This window comes from Budorcas taxicolor, chromosome 2 (assembly GCF_023091745.1).
Source record: "Budorcas taxicolor isolate Tak-1 chromosome 2, Takin1.1, whole genome shotgun sequence".
Lineage (NCBI taxonomy): Eukaryota > Metazoa > Chordata > Mammalia > Artiodactyla > Bovidae > Budorcas > Budorcas taxicolor.
The window spans coordinates 66,751,722-66,770,520 of record NC_068911.1 but is presented as its reverse complement, the minus strand read 5'-3'; the positions used below and the strand labels follow the sequence as shown (position 1 = coordinate 66,770,520).

The window sequence follows — 18,799 nt, the reverse complement described above, 5'->3', positions numbered from 1 at the left end:
TCACCCCACTTTCGCTGCTCAGTCAGATTTGTTTATGCAGAATCGACATTTAATAGTGCTAATTGCACTCCAGTTAAATTGCCCTGATTGCAGAAAGGGAAGCAATTTTCGTGCTCTCTGTCTGGGTTTGGAAGAAATTGTTTTATATTCACCTCTTATAAAGAAGTGGAGATAAGGCACCGGGGCCTTTGCACAAATTGCACTTAGGGGCTGACTGGCAGCATTCAGGCGCTATAATAGAGCATTATTTGGCCGTTTTGAATAATGTAAAGCGTTTGCTGAAAGCTATTCTCCTGAAAATTGCTTTAACTTTTAAAAGGGTGATGATTCACTCCAAACCAGGCCTTTGTTACGTTGTCATTATTTCCCCAAATGTTTTAACAGTCAGCTCAACACTTCAGCATAACACATTGATCTTTGTTTAAAAACTAGATTTTTTAGGGGAAGAAAAAAAATGTCACACGGAAAAAAAAAAAAAAAAACCTGGACTTCTGAAAGATTTCCTTGGGCACCCCACCTTAAAGTTGAAGTGCCCAGGGCGTCTGCCTGCGATCATCTGGAAGATTTTCTAACTTTTATTGTGATCCGGTGATGGGTATCTAAAGAAATATCCGAGTGCCCACGGAGAGTCTGACAGCTGGAACTGCGCTGAAAACGGAGGGAGGGGGAGGGGAGAACAAGGGAGGAAGAGGAAGAGGAGAAGGGAAGGCAACCCGGGCGCCGGGAGCCCGAGGTGCCAGCGGGAATTGTTTTAAATGGTTGACTTGAAAATGTCACCAGTGCTAAGTGGTTTTCTGGATTGTCTTATTACTTTGTCAGGTTTCCTTAAAGAGAGGGTATGTTGGGGGAGGAGGTGGCTGGGGGGAACCTCCGCGCTACTCCTCCCCGGGCTGCACTGGGTGAGTCGGCAACGCCTCGCTGCCACTTAACAATCCCTCTATTAGTAAATTGACGCGAAGACTCTACGGGAAGCCGAACACCAGTCTGCTCTCCCAGGGCAGAAGTCACCTGTTGGGAAGGGCTCCCGGGTCCCCCTGCCGGGCTTTCCGGTCCTTCCAGGCTGCTAGGATGCCGCCTCACCCCTCCACGCCGAGTCCCCGGGGCTTTTCACACTCCCCCTTCCTCCTCTCCCCCTGCCAATTTCTACTAGAATCCCCAGGACACAAAGCTTCATTAGAGCCGCGCGGGTCTTCTCACTCTCTCTCCCTTCTCTCCTTTTTCTCTGTCGTACTTTCCTCAGCCTTTTCGCCACCTTAGACCAAAGTGGGGGGGGGGGGCGGGGAGCATTTGAGCCAAGATATTCTAACGAAAAGCAAAGAAAGCAACCCATATAGTCTTCTCCACCTACGGAGTGCACCAGGATGCACGCAGACTCCGTCTCAGGGCCAAGAGATGAGCCACGGTGGTCGCACTTTTTGGGTCAAGAGGTTCTGTAATGCTCCCCCTCCGCAACAACTCGTCTTTTGCACCCAAGCTGTTGAGGTTCGTGGTTTAAAAACGTCTTTTAGAGCAGGATGTGGGTTTTCAGGGGGAAATGTGGTACACTAAAACCAGTACCCACGTCTGTCGAGGGCACTGATATTTCTGATTCAGAAGCTCCTGGCTACCCTGAAGAAAAAGAAGGGGAGACCCAGAAAGAAGAAAAACACCTCAGCGACTAAGGGGTTCCAGGAGCATAGTTAGTTGTCTGTCTGAGGACGTGTCTTCTCACGCGACAGGATCCGAAGAGGACTTTAAGATGCTTCCAGCTTGCAAAATGTGGAGGCGCCCACGTGTGGCCTCGTCCCTGGTACTCACGGACGGAGATCCGCGGGAGAAGCTCCCTGAGCACGACCAGGAAAGCAGGGAGGTAGGGGCGAGCCCACCCCTAAACCGGCGTCCTTGCCCATCAGAGGAGTCTCTAGGCCCAGGCAGCCTGGAGTGTGAGTGGGTTGGAGCTGGGGCAAGAAACTCGATTCCGGGCTGAAATGTGACATGCAAATCTTCACCGGGTTAAACAAACAGCGGAGCAAGCTGCAGCTTCAGCGGGGGTGGCGGTGGGGGCGGACGCGGCTCCCGCCGATCTCTGTTTCCAAAGTGGTTGCATTGTGAAAATAAACGGCTTCGTGCAGCGTGTTTTATGGGCTGATATCTCCCACCCCCACGCCAGCCCCCAGCGAAACCCGGCAGATAATCAGCACGTCCCACTGTTTAGTCATATTTGACAACTGGGTTAACCTGGTATCTAGGCGCTGGCAAACGGTACAAAGGGTGCCCTCAATTACCACTTGAAGCTTCGGGTGTGAGTGGCACTTGTATTACCCACTGGGTCAGAGGCCAGAGCGACAATTAGGAAGTCACATAGACCGCTAGGGGAAATGGCGGGATGCGGCAAGCTCCAGGCCCTCCCAACAAGTCTGTGGGTGTAGACCTGGACGAAGAGGCCTATTTCTCTCCTTTCGGAGGAGCCGTCCCTTCACCCCTTCTCCTCAATGTGACTCTGAGTAAATCCAGTGGGAATCTGGAACCAGGTAGACAAGTGACAATGATACAATCGCGAGCGAGAATGATGGAATCCTGCTGAAGTTGTGCTCCGTAGGCGAGAGCCTGGATACACAAAGTGAGCGTTGACATTTTCATCTCTACTTGGGCCTTGCTCGTGTGGCCTCCGCCTCGACGCCCCCTCCCCTCCTGTCTCCTTTCCCACAAGTGGAGTCGAGGACTGTCAGTCCTAACTTGCATCTTCTCAGGGAGGTCGCGGGGGGCGGGGGTGGAGGTGGGGAAGCTTGTGACTCGGTCTCAACGATACTTAAACCTGGCTTGGTGAGTGTGTGTAAATTTTTAATTGCGCTGTAATTTCTTCAGTCCCTAGCCGGCGACCGCCCCCGCCCCCAACCCGGTTAGCCGCAGTGACTGGCACGCGCCGGGAGCCCGGGCTTGGGCCCCTCGGCGCGTCTGATTGGCTGCTGGGCAGCTCCCGTCTGCTCTGCCTGCGCCCTCATTGGGTAAGAAGCGCAGCCAGCGGCACTTCAAAGCGGGTGCTCCTCGCACTTAGGCTGAGTTTAGCCGGCGGGAGCCCGGAGTCCGCTCGGCGCGAGCGCGGGGACGCCGGAGCCGCGCGGAACCCGAATAGTTTTTCCGAGCAGCCGCCAGGCTCAGCCTCGCTCCAGGCCCCGCCACGCCACCCAGGGACCTGCTATGGCCACGTCTATACTTGGGGTAAGTCGAAAGTGCGGTATTTGCTTGTTTTAACAGGAGTAATTTTTCGTTATGGCTTCTCCAGGTCGGCGGCTCTGTAGAAACTGTTGCTGCCCGACTGCAGCTTCAGCTTCTTTGAGCACTTTCCACATTTCTGAGATAGATTCTTTCCAAATTATTGGAATCCAGGAGGTGCCTTTGAAAGAAAAGGATTTGTTAAGCAAGTCCTTTCAATACTCGGTTTTAGAGGTTCCTTTTCTTCCCCGCGTGATTTATATCCCATCCCCCCACCCCTTGCTTAGGGGATTGTTGCAATTACGCGACAGCGGTGTTTCCAGAAAACAGTCTTAATCGTTTTGCAGACCATGTAGTCACGTTAACATTTACACTTCTGCGGCTCCCTAGTTCGTCTATGACTGAAATCCATCGCGGGGGTCGCTTCTGCTCGGATTCTTGTCTTCGTGTGTGTGTGTGTATGTAAACATTTAAAACGTTTTCTATTAAGAAGAATCAAGTCGTAGTCACCCTTGGGAGGAGTGCCCCAAGTTTCCCCCACCCCCGGTCGCTGTTTCGGCCGCCTCTGCCCTCACCTGGTGTTTGTTGTCGATGTGTTTACCTTCGCGCTTCATCCCGAAGGGCGACTTGGGGGCTTCTTTGAGAGGAGCGGGCTTATGGCGAGCGGAAGGCGAACGACTTGAGTCCAGTTTGGGGCAGGATATGCAGCGACTGAGAACCGACACATCTTTGATTTGTAGCCCCACCGAAGAACAACTTTACAGCTCCGGGACCCTCTCTCTTGGGATCACCTCTGCCCCGCGCGGGGCGCGGCGCATCCTCCGCGAGCTCACCGGGAGGAGGCGCGAGTCGGGGGGCCACGACCCCCCCGCCCCCCGCCTCGGGACCAGTGGCTGGGGGACGGGGCTGCTCACGGGTGCACTTTGTGTCTTCCTCCCACTTGTTCCTGCCCTCCTCCTCCTGCTCCCTCCCCCACCCCACCCACTGTAGGAAGAGCCGCGCTTCGGAACGACCCCGTTGGCCATGCTGGCGGCGACCTGTAACAAGATCGGCAACACGAGCCCGCTGACGACGCTGCCGGAGTCGAGCGCCTTTGCGAAGGGCGGCTTCCATCCCTGGAAGCGCTCCTCGTCCAGCTGCAACCTCGGGTCCAGCCTCTCTGGCTTCGCAGTGGCCACCGGCGGCCGCGGCTCAGGCGGCCTGGCGGGAGGCTCGGGCGCAGCCAACAGCGCCTTCTGCTTGGCCTCCACGTCCCCTACTTCGTCCGCTTTCAGCAGCGACTACGGCGGCCTCTTCTCCAACTCAGCGGCGGCCGCGGCGGCGGCGGCCGGGGTGTCCCCGCAGGAGGCGGGCGGCCAATCAGCCTTCATCTCCAAGGTGCACACGACGGCGGCCGACGGCCTGTACCCGCGCGTGGGCATGGCGCACCCGTACGAGTCGTGGTACAAGTCAGGCTTCCACTCGACGCTGGCGGCGGGCGAGGTGACCAACGGCGCTGCGTCGTCGTGGTGGGACGTGCACAGCAGCCCGGGCTCGTGGCTGGAGGTGCAGAACCCCGCTGGGGGGCTCCAGAGCTCGCTGCACTCGGGCGCCCCCCAAGCCTCGCTGCACTCGCAGCTCGGCACCTACAACCCCGACTTCAGCTCGCTCACGCACTCGGCCTTCAGCTCCACGGGCCTTGGCTCCTCGGCCGCCGCCGCCTCGCACTTGCTCTCCACCAGCCAGCACCTGCTGGCCCAGGACGGCTTCAAGCCGGTGCTGCCCTCCTACTCGGACTCCAGCGCCGCAGTGGCGGCCGCGGCAGCCAGCGCTATGATCTCGGGCGCCGCGGCCGCCGCCGCCGGGGGGAGCTCGGCGCGCTCGGCCCGCCGCTACTCCGGCCGCGCCACCTGCGACTGCCCCAACTGCCAGGAGGCGGAGCGGCTGGGCCCGGCCGGGGCGAGCCTGCGGCGCAAGGGCCTGCACAGCTGCCATATCCCGGGCTGCGGCAAAGTGTACGGCAAGACGTCGCACCTGAAGGCGCACCTGCGCTGGCACACGGGAGAGCGGCCCTTCGTGTGCAACTGGCTCTTCTGCGGCAAGCGCTTCACGCGCTCGGACGAGCTGCAGCGGCACCTGCGGACTCACACGGGCGAGAAGCGCTTCGCCTGTCCAGTGTGCAACAAGCGCTTCATGCGCAGCGACCACCTGAGCAAACACATTAAGACGCACAACGGGGGCGGCGGGGGCAAAAAGGGCAGCGACAGTGACACGGACGCCAGCAACCTGGAGACGCCCCGCTCCGAGTCCCCTGACCTCATCCTGCACGACTCCGGCGTCAGTGCGGCCCGGGCGGCTGCGGCTGCGGCGGCTGCGGCTGCGGCGGCAGCCTCGGCGGGAGGCAAGGAAGCCGCGTCTGGCCCCAACGACTCTTAGAGATCCGGAGAGAGGCGCGAGGAAGCGAGCGAAAGAGTAGACAACGAAAGCGAGCGAGAGGTTCGGAGGGCAAACGACCGGGGGATGGACGGGCGAGGGCTCCAGGGCCGCCCCCGGGCCGGCGCGAGGTGATGCGGCATTCGGCTCGCAGACCGCCGCTCGCCGGCCAAACCAGGAGCTCCCCTCTGCTGCCCGAGCCCAGACGAGAATCGAACGCGTGTTCCAGGAACAAAAGCGAACCAACTTGCGACACAAACACTTTAAAAAACTGCGCACACACACACACACACACACGCCGGAGACCTACAACCACAAGCACGCACACCCAAGCGTGCACACACAAACACACCACTCGCACAAACTTCTTGAGCGAAGAGCAATACATAGAAACGTTCCCTCCTACCCCCACCGCCCACCCGTTCCTCCACCCTTCTTTCCTTTTCTCCAAAAACAAGTCACCACCCTGCAAAGGACTGTCAGAACATTTGAGAACAAACGGGACCTATAAACACAGACCCTTTGCGTGGATTATATTATATATAAAATGCTCCAAGTCCTGCTTGATATCTACTTACAGTGAAACTTTTTTTTTCCTATAAAAGGAAGCATCAAAAAGGCTGAAGGTGAGAAATTAAACTGGAAGTCTAGTGACAGTTTCTCTGTATTTCATAACATCTGTAAAAATAGGGTTCAAAAGATTGTGTTCTCTTTTATTTTCTTGTAAGTGTTCATTCGAATAGAGGTTTTTTTTTGGTGAATTCCTGAAATTCAGGGAGTTTTTTTATTTTTATTTTCTGATGCACTTTGTGAGAGTCAGTATATATGTAAAAGATATTTAAAATGTTGAGTTATCATTTCACTCACAAACACGTAAGTTAAGGTCATCTAAAGAAATTAAATGCGTTTATCTGTATGAAGAAAATCTTGACACCATATTTTCATTTTGGTATTATTAAAGGACTCTGAACAATACACTTTCTTTTTTTTTTTTTTAAATCCTGTCACACACACACCCCAGCCCCCCACCAGTAACCTTTACATGGGTCGACTTTTTTTGTTGGAAAAAATTCCCTTAATGTTAGTCTTAGGTAATGTAAGGTTTATGTGAGTTATAAAAAGCCATAATACAGATACATTTTTGCAAAGTCAGAATTATTTATTTGTATATTAACAGCATAATTTAAATGGGGTTATAAGGTGTAGTTGTATTACTTAAGGAGAGAGCTCTCAAAAGGTGACATTTTAAAACTCTGGAACCCTTTCGAAAAAGCAAAGGTCCTTGGCAGTTTTAACTGGGGAGGTGCCTACCCCTGCCAGAGAGGTCAGACAAAACTCCAGTGGGTTTGTTTGTTTTTAAAAAGCTATTTAGAAACAATGAGTGAAAGGAAAAAGCTTTTAAAAAGAAGTCTTTTACCTCCCAAGACCCTCTACGGTTGGGAGGTGACTCAAGGGAATAAATCGCTAGAGTCAATACCCCGGAAAAGACATTTCATGCCTAAATGAAAATCTTGTTAAATGTTATTAATTTTGACTTAGAGCACACAGCAGCCCCCTGTGCCTTGTATTCCCTTATTAGGGATTCATGTCTTATCAAATATCTAATTAATCTCCTAGACATCATTTGTTCTGGCCAACTTTATCTCAGCTGGTCCACGGGGAAAACTCCAAATATTCTCCGTGACAAAGCTCCCTTGAAGATCTTTTTAATTGTCTAAATTAACTGCACCAAATTTGCATGTCAAACGGTAAAGGGCAACCTGAGATAAAATGTAAACGTTTTAAAAGCCCCCAAACTAAGCACTTGATTTGATAACTAGGCTTTTTAATGTTATGGAAGACAACTGCTCCTTTCCTTTTCAAAGACGGCTGATCTATGCAAATAGTGAATTGGAAATGCCTAGGTCCCCGCGCCGTCAAATGGCCCTCGCAGGTTATTTGAATATCAGTGGCGCTGCTTCTGAAAAGGTTCAAGGATGCTCTCTGACTTCTTTGTGATTACTCAGTGCGGCGTCTTATTCTGAAGAAAAAAAAACTCAGGAATAATTAAAGGCTGGGATCAGGCCTGGGAACACATTTGGGACAGGAATCTCATTTAGACAGTCTCTTTCAAAATAAGGCACAGTTAAATTGACCAGAAGGCAATTATTGAAATGAAAATTATTTTCATTCTCTTTGTCTTCTGACCACCAACTTAACAGCTCCGGTTTAAAAGAGAGGGGGAAACGAAAAAGAAAATTGGTAAATGAAATAATTTCATTTCGAAAAAATGTTAATTTAGAAAATGAAGTACATATTTACAGAATAAAAGTATATCTAAAAGGCTCCCCTCACAATAGAAAATACAAGCAAAGTCAGCCTCAGTGTGCGGGGCAGTGTGCGGATTTAAAAAAATTATTGTCTTGGGAACTTGAATGAATGTTTTGATTTTTATAGAGGAGAAAAAAAAATAAACTGTTGTTATTAAGTCAACAAAAATTTTCTCTCAAACTGCAGTGAAAAGCCAAATAGCAAAGTAGAGATAAAACGTACAGAGAAGGTCTCCATCCGGGCGTCTGCAGAGTCTGGGGCTGGGTGGCTTCCCGCTGCCCCTTCTTGCGTCCCCGAAACCTCGGCTGGCCGGCTCTTCCGCAAGTGTTTCTTTTCTTTGGCCATTTTCTCTTCTGGCTCAGTTATCACCGGGCCCCCCAGCCTACACTCCGCGCGCCCTCTCGTCCAGGCCTGGCCTAGAGAAGCTGGCCAGGGCTACGTTCACTCTAGGGGCTTGGGGCCGAGGCGCTGGAGGTCGAGAGCGTGCCTGGCGTGTTTGGGGGGCTGAGGGTAGGCGGCGCGGAGGTGAGGGTGTGGTGGGGTCTCCCGGGGAATAAGGGCGCCCGGGCGTCTGCCCCAGGCAGCTTTGTTTCTCGTGGATAATAAAGGCAGATCAAAGGGCCTGGCCGTGCAGGTCCCGCTCGCCTCGCGGCTCCCTCCGCAGCCCAGTGATCAAGGCCTCTGCGCGCTGCCTGTGCCCCGCGGGTCAGCGTATGTCCATCACCGCAGCTTCCCAGAACGGCGGGCGGCGGTCTGGCGTGAGCGTCCAGCCGGGAGAGCAGAGCTCGCGGAACCTGCACGCGGAGGGAGAGGGCCCCTGCCCCCAGCCGAAACTAGCAGGCAACGGAGACTCCCGCCGTTTTCCGCAACCTCCAGCCCCAGGGGCCCTGGGGGCGCGGGGATACCTTGACCAGAGCAGGCGGCGACCCGCTGCGCCCCAGCAAATTGGGGAAGGCGTGCGTGGGAGGAGAGAGCCCAGGAACCCCGAGAAGAGTTCGGTCTCCACCCGAGTTGGGGCCGCGTCTCCCCAGGGCCACCTCGGGGCTCCTGGGCCCGGCCCGCTCTGGTTCGGGTGCAGGCGAGGGCCGCTGCTCGGAGGCTGGTGTGGGGTTGAGGGAGCAGGCATGGGCCCTGAGTTCTCTCAGTCCCGGGTGAGAGGAAATTTGATTTCGTTTCAGCCGGTGTCTCCAAGTATTTCCTGCGCTGTAGCTTTCTCTTCCTGCGCAGGAGAGGAACGAAGACCGTTTTCCTCGGCCCTTCTCTCTCTCAGCCAGCCACAATCCACACCCTCCTCGCCGCGTTCTGCCTTTTCTGGCTTTATTTACATTTTAAAAAAACTCTTGGAGTGAATCGAATTCTACCTGATGTGGGGGAGGGGGTGTGGAGAAAGAACGAAAAAAAGAAAGAAAAGAGAAAGATTTTTCTCTCCTTCGGGAGGGAAAACATTATTTTGACGCGATTAGATGGTGCACCTGAGCGGCTTGTCTGGACATTCCGTCAAATCGTTATAAGTCGTGTAAAATTGAATTTCTTTTTATTCAGATGGAGACTTTATTTATTTTAACTCTAATCTTATTTGCATCTATTATCTGTATTCGCCAAGGCTCTCACTCACTACAAAAATGCAGATGAAGTAAATCTTACATAAATCCCGCCCATTTGTGTAATTGGTATACTAAGTGTTTATTTTAAGTGAGAATAATTTAGCTACAAATTTTCTTAAGGAATAACATTCTTAACACATTAAAAAAACTGAAAACTCTGATTTGCTTTTATGTTTGACAGTCGCTCTTGATTCCTTTAAGAGTAGCGAGGCGAGTGCGGCTCTCTGGCGCCATCTAGAGCTCGGGTTCGGGAAGGCCGCACTATCCGCCCTCGCTCGCCGCGCCGGGAGTCTGCGTTTGCAGCAATCTGCAACAACCGAGCGAATCCAGCAAAGAAAAGCGAGTTTTTGTCTTCCGGGGAAGACAAACCCCACTACTGGGGAGCACTGCTTAGTAACGGCAGGTATTATAGCTCCCAGGCAAGGAAGTTTTTTCCGAGATGTGCTAACTGAAAACCCAAACAAATAAAATAACGCCCTGCTTGGCCCTAATCTTAGAATTGGCGTATTTAAAATTTCTTTCAAGGCAATTTCAGGGTCTTCCAAGTTGGAGTTGAGCACGCTGGGCGCTGTCGGCGGCGATTTGGAGCCGGCATGGGGACCCGGCCGTGGGCGCAGCGCCCCCGCGCTCTTCGCCCAACGACCCTGGCTTGGACCGACCAAACCAAGCTGATTAAAGCACTCAAACAGATCGTCCCGTGTCCCGAGACCCCCCGTGAAGGGGAGAGAAGCGAGGGACCCGCACCTTCTCCAGCCCGGACCCGGGGATGGCCGAAGCAGTCTCCTGCCTCTCCGCTGTCTTCCCGGCGCCGTCCCGCCGGAGTCGAGTGCTGGGGGCTACTGGGTAGGCCGGGACTGGGCGGGGCGGGCAGGGTCTCCGAGGGCTGCCAGAAGTCCCGAAACCCCTCCTCCCAGCTCCTTGCGAAGGGTCTGCACTGCCCGCCGGCGCGAACTGATCCCTTTTGCCCCCGCCTTTTCTCTTGGAAACCCAAATCTAAAATCGGATAACACTTGGGGGCGTTGACCAATCTTCTCTCCACTCTGCGTCTCGCGGTCCCCCCGCCGCCCCTTTCCCTCCTCTTCCTAGTCCACTACCCCACCCCTCGTCTTCAGACGTCGTGCAATGGCTTCTTCCCCTCCTTCCTTGTCCCCCACCCTCCCCGCACGTTTATTGTATTTTAATCTTAAAAGCTACACCTCCAAATCCCGCACCCAAGGCCGCAGAGGCGCCGGAGCCCGCAGCAGATAAAGCCGGCTGAGGCGACGGGGCGCCGGGCTCCCTGATCTCGCGCCAGGGAATCGCCGTGCGTTTCCCGGAACTCTCAGCCACCTTTGCAGCGGGTAACTCGGCTGAGTTTGTATTTGCTGTTTTAATACAAATCCCGCCGCACTGCCTATTTCAAAGATGTGCTAATTACTACTTGGATAGCAGGGCGCAAAGTCCTTGTCCATTTCCAAGTACAAAGTAGGTTGCTAGAAAATTTGAAATTGCCTTTCAGCCTAAAGCTGCCTTACCTGAATGTCATAATTACAGTAATTATGTACATCCAAATTACATGCTAATTAAATTAGAATCAAATCGTTCTAAATCGAAATCAAATGAGGTAGTGAAGAATTAATCAATGACAACATAAATAGAGAGCTTCCTTCAGAGATATTTATTGTAACGATCCAAGGAGGAATTTGATCTGAAAAAGTCACCTGTTTATTTACTTTCAAATTAGTAATCAGTTATTATCCCTTCTCCATAATTTTAACCGTTCAGTGTTATTTACCCCCACCCTTTCCAGACGCTGGAGTTTATAGAAATATGTATGAGGTAAATACATACAGACATGCCTACCCTATATGTTATTGATATAAATATATACAGTGTGTTTGCAACTCCAGTTAAGGGAAGGTTTCAGCAAGTCCGTGGAAACATGTTCCTCCAGGGCCTGTTCTCAGGGATCCGGGAAAGCAAAGCAAGGCTATAGATTTTCCAAGATCCTTACACTCTCTTCCTTTAGAATTCATACTGGGGATTTTACATTGTTTTGCAAACATCCAACCATTTCTGGGTGATCTATTTATTTTAAAAATGCAGACTGATAAATCCCCTCTCCACCCCCACCCCCCCGCTCCACCGCCCACCCCCCGCCCCGCAACCCTGATCTGTTTTCTGCTTGCAGTTTGCTGGCGAGAGTCAACATTTTCATTTTTGCCCCGGGAGCGAGAGATTAGCATCAGCGTCCTAAAGCGCTCTCTTCACCTGTGGAGCCCCAGAGACAAGAGATACTCGCTGGCTTTCCTAACTAGCGAAGTCCACCCTCCAACCTGCAGAGGAGAAACGCGCGGGAGGCCGGGCGAGCTTAGGCAGGAACTGGCAGGAGAGGGCGCGTGGCGGCCCTGGCGCGCTGGTCCCCAGGGCGCAGCTCCCCTGGCCCACAGCCTGGAATTTCTTCTGAGTGGGCCACCGGTGGGGTCGGGGATGGGGAGGAGGACGGGTGCTGCGAGTTTAGCCCGCATCCTTTCCTGTTTACACTTCGTCGGTGGGTAGTCCAGCGGCCTCCTCGCTTATTCTAGGAGGGAGACGGGCCCCCTAACAATCAGGCTTTCATCTGGGTTTGAGGTACGTTCAGAAGGTTGCCAGACGCGTGTCTAGGAAAGCATCACAGCGCGCAGGGGTGGTGTCGCCTCTGGGGATGTGAAGAGCAAGCCAGCCCCCAGCTGGCCTCCTTTCAGTCTAAGGCGAGGTGCTTGGAAGCCACGATCTGGTCAGCACCCAAGCCTCCGGACCTCCGCTTCTGCCCACTCCATCTGGAGGACATTCAGACCGAAAGGACTGGGGTTTTCCGTGTCTACGAGTCAGGGAGAGGCGACTCACGGGCAGTTTGGGCCAGAATGTGTGCATTTCTTTGCGTTACGTTTCCTGCGTTTCACCCCGCTTCATTATTAGTTATATTCTGAGGGTGTTAAGTGTGGCGTGAAGAGGGGAGAAAGGGGGAAGAGGACGAGGATCTGTTTCCGCTTCTGTCAGCAGGAACGGGGTTTGAGGAGATTCATCAGTACTGGGTTGCCATCGCATCTCCCAAACCTTACAGTTCCCTCCGTCTTAGTTTTTGCTCACAACTTTTAAAAAGCATTTCTCCTTTTTGATCTGAAAAACCCGCTCCCAAGACCAGCAGCTATTGCATGCCTTTCTCTCTTTTCAAGAAATGGTAACTATCTAGGTTTTCTTTTCAGAAAATAGAAATAAAGATTTCTTAATACTCCTCAGCTACTGAAGCTAAAACGCAGCTTTCTCCCAGATCTTATTAAGCACAGGGTGTGGAGGGTGCGGCCTTGCAGAATGGCCTCCTCCAGCGCACCTCAGCCCAGTGGTCGTTTCCTAAGGAGGAAAGTGAAATGGCTTAGGTGGATTTTAAAATCTTTGAGAGTCAACGCTGAAGCATCGTAAATATTTGGTGATTAAAAACGGGAAACGCCGGGTTCTCAACAGCACCGTGATTCACTATCAGCAAGCCATCTCCTGGAAGAACAGCAAGGAAGGTCTCTCTTCAAGCCTTTCAGATAAAAAGCTTTCTTCAGATTAAAATCGTATGATACAAAGCAAGATCTCCATTTTCCACTGCAAGGTAAGCAGAAACCTGCTGCTATGCTGCAGCAACCTCACCTATTCTGGCACATTAAATTAAATGATGACTACCTTACCACATAGACATTCAGATAAACAAGTCCTAACCTAGTAACCTGATCATGCCTGACCATTTGTAAATCGACAGCACCTCCTGCAGGAATTAATTTGCTAGTGTTAAATTACCTTAAATGTTAAGCCAGGGAAAGGAGAGGAAGGGAACCCAATAAAGTCTCCGAAGTTAGCCAGTGCTATGTCAGGCCATTGGACAAATAAGAAATGTCACTAGGTACACCCAGATTTCTTGAAAAGAATTTCTCTATTAAGGGTCAGAAGAATGACTTATCACCAGACTTTTCCTTTGGTTTTCTAAAAAAAAAAAAAAAAGTTACTGTTGAGGACTTTTGTTCTTGAATCATACGCATTAAACTTGGAGGATTCTTTTTTGGAGTTAGTACTTAGGGAAACCTCTACACATACAACTAGACATACTTTCTATTATGAGCCTTATCTCTGGTTTTTACCTTGTACCTCAAAGCAAAAGGATAACAAGATGCTTAACATTTAAAAAATCACTTTCAATTGCTTTTGCCTTTACATTAGAATATGCAGAACAAGTCAGATGAGCCTCTTTAAAACTGTTACCATGTTATGATTATACGTGAAAATGCCTCCCTTCAGTTTTTAAGTTTGCCAAGTTGGAATGCTAACCCCTTGGGGCTGTCTAGCACCCTTGGGTTATCAAGTCTGAAAGCCAAACAGCAAACCAACATTTTCTATAACTACATGTGAATTTTTCTCACTGTTGGGTTGGTAAGAATATTGGGGCGGGGGGGTACTGGTACTGCTTTACAGTTTCTCAAACAGTGAAGGATAAGTTAACCAGAGATTTAAAAATTCTTGCGGCCACCTTCAAGTTAAAAAGGCACCACACTTTTGTGGAAGTGTTAAATGGTAATGTATTTAATTCATTTTAATTACAGGATGCATTTCAACATTTCCCTTCATGAACACTACAGGTTCAGAAATCCTTTAAGGCAGTAAGTATTGCATAGGTTTTGACATTATCAAAATTATAAAGTCTAAAAAGGCATAACATAGGAAATAATCAGTGCAACACTGATGAACTCAAGGTGTAAATTAGCAGTCTTTATCAATCTCAAATGCACGCTTTCTTTTTTTAAACGAAGAAGGAAGGGGATCTTTAAGGTGCACAGTAAGTTACTGAAGAGTACAGGAGGAGGAATTCAAGTTCTCCTCTCACAACTCTCTTAAAAATGTAAATAATCAGAGTTGCTTTATGCCTTCAGTGAGCTGCTTGTGAATCAGAGGACATCTGTGTGTGCATATACAAGAGAAAGATATATCTATCTATACACACACACACACACACACACACACCAGATACACAGGTCTTAAAGTAATTCTTCTAAATTACTTTCTAATCTATGAAACTAGGACTGCCAATTCTCAAAAACCATCTGAACGAATGAGTATTTGTACTGTATTAAAGAGGTGTTTTTAAAATGTGGAACCATGATAATACTTGCGTATGTGATGGTTAGTATGTTTTTTGAATTGCATGTTACTTGTAATTTGAACTAAATGATTTTTTCTATAATTTTCCTTTACCATACACTTTGAAACACAAGGGGAAATTTATAGCTAAATTTATGTATGCCACACATACCTATACTTATGGAATATATCTAAACAGTTTACTCGTTCATGACAATAAATGCTTAACCTTTAGAAGTAAACTGTGCGATCGCAGAAATGTCAGTGGTTGAAAGGCCATCTGTTCTAGGTAGAATAATGGTCCCTTAATGACACAGCAGTCCCAACCCAGAGCCTATGAAGATGCTAGGTTACAGGGCAAAGAGGAATTAAAGTTCCTGACAGAATGAAGGTTGCTAATCAGCTGATTTTGAAATACGGTGATTATTCCAGTCTCCTGACAGGCCCAATGTAATCTACAAGGGTCCCCCAAAGTTGAAAACAATGCAGAATGTCAAAGTGTCAGAGCAATTAGGTACGAGAATTTGACTTGACTTTGTTAGTTCTGAAGATGGAAGAAAGGGGACAGGAGCCAAGGAATGCAGGTGGCCTCTAGAAGCTGGAATAGTCAAGCAGATTTTTCCCAGAGCCTGCAGAGCGAACCAACTCTGCTGACACCTTGATTTTAGCCTAGTGAGACCCATTTCAGACTTCTGATCTCCAGAACTGTATTTGCATTAAGACTGAGTTAATTTGTTAAGGCAGCAGAGAAAATTAACACATCATCCAAATGTAGCTAGCTTTTTACCCTAGAGCAAAACAACGGAAAGAAGTTTAAAGTCTTCAAGTAATACGGATCAATCCATTACTTAATTCACACCAGGGAATTTCTATAGCGCTTACACTTGGCTTCAAGTAAATTCAAACCTTAAAAGTAATAAATGTGAATTGAAAAAATAATTAAACTATATCCATTCAATGTACTGTCATTCTTTTAATGATGAAAATGTCACAGAGTAATAAGGGGTTTTTATTTCAGTATAGGGTACAAGAAACATTTGTCAACTGAATATATTTTTACAGCCTCCAAATAGATTACTTACAAATATTTGCAAAGTTTATTCTTATGGGATTCATGTAGTTTTGTACTTGATGTAACAGTTTACAGAGATGAAAAATTAAAATAGAGCTTCTTATTAGAAAGACAACAGTATATAATTTAGCCCTTGCTACAGGTACTCAAGAAAAAAGTGGAGATATTTCTATTTGCAGTTTACTGTCGCAGGTAAGTCTCTCTGTTCTCTACTTCTGCTCCGTTCTTCTGGTGTCACTCTAGTATGCTTATCTCCCGATAATGCTCTCTGTGCACCTGCCCTCCTCTGTGTGCATCCGAGCCACGGCGTCTGGGGTCGCTTCTTCTGTCCCGCTCTTCACCTGGACTGCGCCGCGGCCGCCTCCTTCCTTCTCTCGGCTGGTAACTGCCGTGGCTTCTGCTTCGGCTTCTCCGGCTCCTCTCCTCTCTCCCAGATCCTCTCTTCCCTGGACTCTGGTCATGGCTTCTGGGCTTTCTGTCAGAATCAGGATGGCTCCGTTTGCTGTTCTCCCCAGAACTCTCTTGTTTTAAAAACTTAGGCTTTTCCTTGTGACTGTGACTGCAAGAACGCTCCTCATCCCGTTTTCTCTGCTGAGACTTGCCCGTCGCTTCAGGATCACTGTTGTGATTCCCTGAACGCTTGCTTTTCTTTCTTCTCTTCTCCTGCATTTTTGTCCCTTTGCTGTCACTCTCACTGCTGCTTTCTGAACTGTCACTAGAGGAGGAGGAGGACAGTGGGGACGAGGAGGAGGAGGAGGAGGAGGAGGAGGAGGAGGAGGAGGAGGAGGAGGAGGAGGAGGAGGAGGAGGAGGAGGAGGAGGAGGAGGAGGAGGAGGGCTTGTTTTTATGTTTTTTGTGTTTACTTCTGCTCTTCTGAAGCTTTTTCTTTTTTCTATCTTTTTTCTTTTTCTTTTTTTTCTTCTCAAGTCGATCTAATTTCCTGTTATTAGGAAAAAAACAGTAATAGCCTATGTAAAAATAGTCTGTACTTTTACTGACAAATATAAAATTCTGAATAGACAATACAGTTTCTTAGAAACATTAAAAGTGGTATTCAAATACAAACACATTCTTTACTTTTATTAAACAACAAATTGTTTTCTTCCTTTTAAATTACTCAAGGCACATACACAATAAATTTAAATTTAAAAATACATTAACTGTCTCAGTATACTGTCCTCTATAGTAATGACTATTACATTTTTTTTTTACTGAATCAGAATCTGAAATTATATAGTATTCTACATAATCGTCACCATGGCATAAAGAAAGGTCTGTAACATTAGCTGGACCAACTGCAAACTCAAATATAAAGCTCTAATCAATGGAACATTAATTTTATGTATGTACTATTTTAAAATATGGAAATACGAAACATTACACTGTCAAAATTCAAAGGCATATTCTCCAGAAATTCAGAATAACAATATATTTTTACATTTTTTAATACTCTATTTTAGTTACATAAAAGATCACATATTAGTTTTCAACAATTGTTTAGACTTATTAAATAAATAATTAGGACAATTCTACTACGGCATTATGCATTTCTAAAGAGTAATTCACATTCTCAGAAGAGTAACTGTTTATTTATAAGATATATTTGAGTTACTCTGAAATAAAAATGTCCTCACTGGATTCTGTCCAGCCATCCTCAAAACTCCACATATTGAAACAACATGAGCTCCCTCTATTGGACTCACCAGACATTTCTTAGATTCTTTAATCCCGAGGTAGACTGTTTAACATGATTCATACTTACTTTAAATTTTAGCATTTTCAGCATTCTTCATAAAATCGTACAAAATTAAAGAGAATAATACATGGCCCACAATATCTTCTAAGAACAAACTGTATATAAAGATATACAAATCTACTATGAAAAGTAAAACCTACAAATAAATCTATTTCCAAACTAAATTTTCTGAAAAGTTCAGTGACTTTGTGGTATAAGCTGAGTATATAATCTTACATCCATTTTCATTTTCCTGAAAGACAAAACTATATTACTGAGGCTGAAGAATAATCAATACATCAATGTGATACATGGTTTAAGTACCTTAAACTTAGGATCAGAGATGAATATGACCCTAAAATGAAACATAAGAAAAAAATGTAGTTGAATTAATTACACAGACACTTTTTAATCACCTGAGGAGTTTCTGTTTTTGTTTGGTTGTTAGTGACTTTAAAAATTCAACTTCTGGATCTTCTTCACCCTCGCTTGCAACATATTCCTGAGTCAAACAAAAACATCATTAAATTGCTAGGCTAGAAAACAAGTTAGTTGTCAGGAAACATTTACAAATAAGTTTTATATTAGGGACACACTGTTGATGAGTATGACATTTTAGACTGGAAGGTGGAATTCAAAAACTTTTGTAGTCTACCTGCCAAGGAGGATCATAACGGCCTAAGAGATCAAGATGACTGCTTTATCAGGAGAGGACGATAGAGAAACACAGACAAAATATTTAAAGCATGGCTTCCACTCTCTCTCGTTTTTATTTTTTTTTTAACCTTTCTCCACTTTTATTTTTTTTAAAAACTTATTTATTTTTAATTGGAGGATAATGGCTTTACAATTCTCTCTTAAGTTTGAATTTAAACACTTGCGAGTTTAAATATTTTCTGTTTAATTTAATGAAACATAAAACCCAGGAAGATCACGAGCGCTACAGGAAGGTCAAAACACCCACACTTTTTGCCTTTATAATTCCAACAATACATTATTAAACATATTAAACAGTACACATACATAATAAATGGCTTAGAGCTCTCTGGTATTCTAGGTAAAGAATCTGCCTGTAATGCGGAAGACATGGGTTTGATCCCTGGGTGGGAAAGATCTCCTGGAGAGGGGAACAGCAACCCACTCCAGTATTTTTGCCTGGAGAATCCCACTGACAGGAGACTGGCGGGCTACAGTTCATGGACTTGCAAAGATTAGGACACGGCTGCGACTAACACTTCACTTCACTTTATACACAGTAGATAGGTTACACGTACAATCCCTAGCAATGTCTGAGATGGAATGTGACTCTCTCAGAGCAGCACAAGTTTATGCCAGTGGGAG

The 18,799-nt window shown here is 47.9% G+C and overlaps 2 protein-coding genes across 2 annotated transcripts in view; one reads left to right on the top strand and one right to left on the bottom strand.

Annotated features, from left to right (window-relative positions):
- The first annotated feature begins 3,177 nt into the window (after nt 1-3,177).
- SP9 (Sp9 transcription factor) lies at nt 3,178-5,607 on the top strand. The gene is made up of 2 exons (XM_052636047.1): nt 3,178-3,198; nt 4,183-5,607. Exons 1-2 carry the CDS (start codon nt 3,178-3,180, stop codon nt 5,605-5,607), a joined length of 1,446 nt encoding a protein of 481 aa, XP_052492007.1.
- A 10,005-nt stretch (nt 5,608-15,612) lies between these two features.
- Nucleotides 15,613-18,799, bottom strand: part of CIR1 (corepressor interacting with RBPJ, CIR1) — a 37,015-nt gene continuing 33,828 nt past the window's right edge. The window contains exons 9-11 of the mRNA XM_052664036.1: nt 17,875-17,960; nt 16,538-16,663; nt 15,613-16,456 (exon numbers count right to left, since the gene is read on the bottom strand). Of these exons, the coding sequence (XP_052519996.1) occupies nt 15,958-16,456; nt 16,538-16,663; nt 17,875-17,960 (711 nt within the window). The 3' untranslated portion in view covers nt 15,613-15,957. The remainder of the gene's footprint in view (nt 16,457-16,537; nt 16,664-17,874; nt 17,961-18,799) is intronic.

Coding starts and splice junctions, on each gene's coding strand:
- SP9 (XM_052636047.1), top strand. CDS start 3,178: ATGGCCACGTCTATACTTGGG. Junction 3,199..4,182: donor TGGCCACGTCTATACTTGGG/GTAAGTCGAAAG, acceptor CACCCACTGTAG/GAAGAGCCGCGCTTCGGAAC.